Here is a 4,868-nt window from a genome sequence, read left to right as displayed (position 1 = left end):
GCTGGTTAAGAATATGTTTTTATTGCCTTACATCTTGTCTCAAAACCAGCCCGGCAGGCGGACACGTACTCCCACGTGGAGCAGAGTGCAGCATGGAGCAAGCTCAGCGCCTGTCCTTTCCTCAGGGCCAGTATCTCCGACTTCACAGTTTCTTTATACAGTCTTTAGAGAACACCCAAATGCCTGTCTAATAAAGCAATCAAGCCAGATAAATGTGCTTGATAGAAACACTCAGCTACAAGCTTTCTCCAGCCAACACACAGCCTTTGCTGATATTGTTAAGCCCTGCAAATCCTATTACTGCAATTATACAACTTAATAGACCTTAATTGACCAAAGTCCACGTCTGAAGTCTCTGCAAGCAAAAAGCACTGCAGCTGCATTAGGACCCTTCAAATGGCTCCTTCTCGGCATACTGGAGGGGTTTTTGCAAACGCGGGTAGGTGCCATGACCCCATCAGCCCTGTTCCCAGGATCTGTCCCCTCACTCCCTGCAGTCTCGCTTCAAGGCGTCCCTGGGTTAGTGACTTCTCATTGTACTAAGAATTTGGGATAGGGCCACTCTCAAAACAACTGAAGTGTGTTTGCAATGAATTTTGCAAACTGTTCTATTTCCCCACCTGCACTGCTTCACGCACACAGTTTTCACATGAAGGCTTTTTGGATTTGGGATAAAAAAGTGTCTTTTTTTTTTTTCCTGAAAGCAAAACTTAAGAATGAACATCTGACAACAGCAAAAACAAGGGGGAATAAGGGGGTAAAATTCCACCAAAATGAACATTTGTTTTGATTTAATTACAATTTCGTACTAAAAAAAAAAAAGCATTTAAAAAATCAAAAGGGCGTGCGAACAAATCCTGACTACCCTTTTCCAAACTACACTGCAACAGTGCGCTGTAAAAGCTGAAGGGAAACCCCGGAGCAGCCCAGAAATGCAGCCACACCATCACCCCGGTGTCCCCAAACTCTTGTTCTCGCCACTACTAACTGCTCTGTGAGGAGGCCCGGGGACGCAGACCCTGCACAGCGCCCCACAGCCCGGCAAGCCAGAAAGGAGCAAATGGGCCAGAGGGAAATGAAATGCAGCCATGGTTTATTCCGTAGAAAAATAGGAGTAAACTTCCAGAAAAGCTAGCCTATGATATAAAGGGTATTCTGTAAAAAGTACGAGGAGCCAAAAGTAGAGCCCTTCAGGGAGGCTGAATGCAAGCACAGTCTTTAAATATAAATACAAACGTATAACAGCCCCAAACAGTCAAAGGAAAAGCTGCCATCCTGTCGGGCGCCCCCGGAGCTGATGCAGTCCCCAGTGCAGCCCTCCCCGGCGCGGGGCTCAGCTCCCCGGGGCCGTGCGGGACGGGGGCGTCCCAAGGGCCGGCTCTCGTGCCCCCCCAGGGAGCGCGGGAGCCGCCGTTGCAGAAAGCCCCGACGGCACGGCCGGTGCACTCGGCCGGCCGGCGCTGGGGCTCGCACCTTGGACCGCGGCGGGGGCGACTCTGCAGCAGGCAGGGCAGCGCCGAGGGGGCTGCGGGGCGGAGGGCAGCCCCCTCGGCCGGCCCGTCCTCGCCCCAGCCGGGGCCGGCGCTCTCCAGATGTCCGTGTCCAGGCGGTTGTCGGTGGGGAAGGCGTCCGTCCTAGGCAGAGGGAGGAAGGGGAGCGTGGTTAGTCCCACCGTGCCCTTGCTTTAAGCACTGCCATGCCCAGCAGCTCTGGAAGGAAACCCTATCCGAAGGCAACCAACGCTTTGGAGGGAGCCATGCCCTAATTGCCTCTGCGCCCCAGCTCCCGCTCCGGCACCCTTTCCTGGCTCAGCCCAGGGAGCCAGTGCCTTTCCAGCCAGCCAGATGCTTCCCTCCATCCCGTGAGAAACCATGGGGCACGAGCCGGGACACGGGGCAGCATCCTCACGTCACCACCCAGCGCCCCGCTCATCCCACCTACCTCTTCAGGGCCGACCTAGGTGCGCTGCCCCTTCTGCCGCGATGCTTTTCTCCGTGGCGCTGTGGACTGCGCTTTCTTCTTGTCCATCTTCTGCATCAGCTTCTGCACGGCAGCGTCGGTCGGGGAGGCACAGAGCTTCTTGTTCTTCCTGGTGGTGAACCTGGCCATCGAGGCAGAAAGGTTTGCTGTGGGGCTACTACGGAGGCGGACGGGAGGCTACAGGGAGGACGGACTGGGAGGACCCAACCACTCCAGATGGCTCCCATCCGGCTGGGATACTCACACGACAGCACGCAGCGGGCAGCCTGTCTCAGGTCCCTGCAGGCTGTAGGACTTCACCCAGCCAGATGGGATGTTCTTCCGGCTGTTCTTCAGGCAGCAGTCGGAGGCTTGGCTGCCAATGCCTGGGGGACAAGGGGGGACATGTGGCATTTTGGACCTGGCCTGGGGCAACTCTCCAGGACCACAGCATGGCCAGTCCAGGGTGAGGGAACTGCAGCAGAGCTTGCAGAAAGCCCCTGTCAGGAGCAACCCCCTTGGCGGTGGGGGCGACCATCCATGGGCTCAGGGCTCTGCCATTTGGGGAAGCAAGTTGGTGCCACCAGCCCCAGAGTGGCTGGAGATGTGCTGGGACAGCCACATGAAGATGGGAGCTCTCAGCCCCTGCTCCCTGTCACAGGCCGGACCCTGCCGCAGGTAGATGTGGCACCAATTTTATCCCTGCTCTGCCAGTAGGGAAACTGAGGCAGAGATGGGCTTCTTGCAAAGGGGCTGAAAATCATACCTCTGCCCCTGCCACTCTGCTCCAGGTGCCACTGCCCCTGCCACCCACTGCCACCACTGCCCTGCCAGCCACAACTGCTGCTTCTCCCTGGCCGGATTTAAGCAGGGCAGGCCTCAGGGGAAGAGCTAATCCAGCACGTGCACTCACACCGCCTGGGAAGGCATGGCAAGCCCTACCCGTGCACCACACGCCAGCCGCGCACACGCACCCCTACCCGTGAGTGCGCTGCAAACACGCCATGCCGACTCCAGCCACGTGCACACGCACATGCGCCCCCCCCCACGTGAAAGCAGTGCAAGCACTACGAGTAAACGCTGCCAGCCAGCCATGCACACATACGTCTACATAGGAAGGCTGCTGCAAACGCTACGTGCGCACCGCGCACCCCAGCCATGCAGACATATACACGCAGAGGAACGCACTGCAATCGCTGCACACACACTCCGGCCATAGGCATGCACGAACCCACTGCGACCCCCCCCGTGCCCTGCAATCTGCTCACACGCACATGCCCTCCAGCCGGCAGTCTGCACCCAGGGGCTCAGCACCCTGCGCAGACCCCTTAGAGCATCCCCCCCAAGTCTGGGCACCGGGGGGTTGAACCTCCTCACCTCGAGCTGGGTAGACGAGGAGGGCAGCAGCCAGCAGGAGCAGTGGCAGGAGAAGGCGGAGAGCCATCGCGGGCGGCCGGCGCGTCGGGTGCTGAGCTCTGCAAGGCTCGGGAGCAGGACGCACACTGCTGCCTTGTGCCTCGGACACTCCTATTTATCCCTGGATGCTTTGCTTTCATTTTCGGCCACCCTGGCATGCAGCCCGCCTGTCAGACAGGGGGCTGGGTGACGGAGGAGAGGGAGGGGGGAGGATTCCTGTAAGCAGCAAACCCCCCTTTATGGATGTGTCCTGTCTTGTTCCCAGCTGCCCACCACTGCATCAGGCGGGGGGCACGCTGGAGAAACGGCCCCCGTCATGTCTCAAGTTTGTGGGCTCTCGTTTCCTACCCAGTCCCGCAACCTGCTGCTACCTGCTCTTGTCAGGTTGGGTGTTGCTGCTTGCCTGTTTGCTCCCCCAGCGCGGACCCTGGCGGGCGGCCAAGCCATTCGGGAAACCAAAAAGCCAACCTGCTCTGCTTCCCCCCGACACATTGCTTAGCCGCTGCCAGCTCCCCAGCCGTTCCTGAGCCAGGCTGCCCACCCCAGATGGGTGAGAAGCTGCTGGGGGTGACCCCAGTCCCGGTCCCCTAGCCCTCATCCGCGTCCTGCTGCCTCAGGAGCCTCCTGAAATGGCTGGACATGTATGCAGGGGCTGTTCAGAGGCCAGGCTGCAACTGGGGCTGCGGGAGAGGGCATAGCCCACTCCCAGCTCTGCAAGTGTAAAAAAAAAAAAAAAAAGGTGTCTGCAACGATATTGAATTGTCGGGAGCTGTGGATATGCAGGCACCTGGACCAGCTGGAGAAAGGGACTGACAGACACCTCCTAAGGTTCAACGCAGACAAACTGCAAAGTCCTGTGCCTGGGATAGAGTGACACCATGTGACAGAGCAGGCGGGGGCCAGCTGGCTAGCAAGCGGCTGTGCAGGATGGATCTGGGGTCTGGGAGGAGCTGAACGGGAGCCCACAGTGTGCCCTTGTGGTGACAGAGGCCACCCGTGGAGAAGGAGGACAAGGCAACAGGCAGAAAGGATGCCACAATGCCATCCGTGGAGATGGTCAACCCTTGGCCGGGCCAAGCCCTGAGCAACCTGATATAACTATGGTCCTGCTCCGAGCAGTGGCTGGGCCAGAGACCTCCTCATTTTCACAGAATCACTGGGTCACAGAATAGTACAGGTTGGAAGGGACCAAGGATGAAGTTTTAACAACCTCTCTGGGCAACCTGTTCCAATGTTTGAAACGTTCTGATGTTGAAAACATTTTTCACAGTATTTAATTGTATTGGGGTTAACTAATTCCTTGTGCCGCTGTCTTTTGTCCTCTTGCCAGGCACCTCCAAAGTGAGGAATCCCATCTTCACCATCCCTTCGCCATCCCTTCCCCAGGCTGCACAGCCCCACTGCTGCCCAGAGACTGCTGGCCCCACTGGCCTGTGCCATGGGGTGGGCAGGCGAGGGCTTGATTGCCCCCCTTGCCCTCCCAGCATGGCTCG

At 58.2% G+C, this 4,868-nt stretch overlaps 1 protein-coding gene across 1 annotated transcript; it reads right to left on the bottom strand.

Annotated features, from left to right (window-relative positions):
* Nucleotides 1-3,444, bottom strand: LOC106492911 (C-C motif chemokine 21a-like). The gene is made up of 4 exons (XM_013952841.2): nucleotides 3,337-3,444; nucleotides 2,225-2,345; nucleotides 1,942-2,101; nucleotides 1-1,634 (listed from the first exon to the last, which is right to left on the bottom strand). Exons 1-3 carry the CDS (start codon nucleotides 3,401-3,403, stop codon nucleotides 1,957-1,959), a joined length of 333 nt encoding a protein of 110 aa, XP_013808295.1. The 5' UTR covers nucleotides 3,404-3,444; the 3' UTR covers nucleotides 1-1,634; nucleotides 1,942-1,956.
* Nucleotides 3,445-4,868: the final 1,424 nt, after the last annotated feature.

The sequence above is a fragment of the Apteryx mantelli genome, chromosome Z (genome assembly GCF_036417845.1).
Source record: "Apteryx mantelli isolate bAptMan1 chromosome Z, bAptMan1.hap1, whole genome shotgun sequence".
In the NCBI taxonomy this organism is placed as follows: Eukaryota; Metazoa; Chordata; class Aves; order Apterygiformes; family Apterygidae; genus Apteryx; species Apteryx mantelli.
This window is presented reverse-complemented; position numbering and strand designations above follow the sequence as displayed.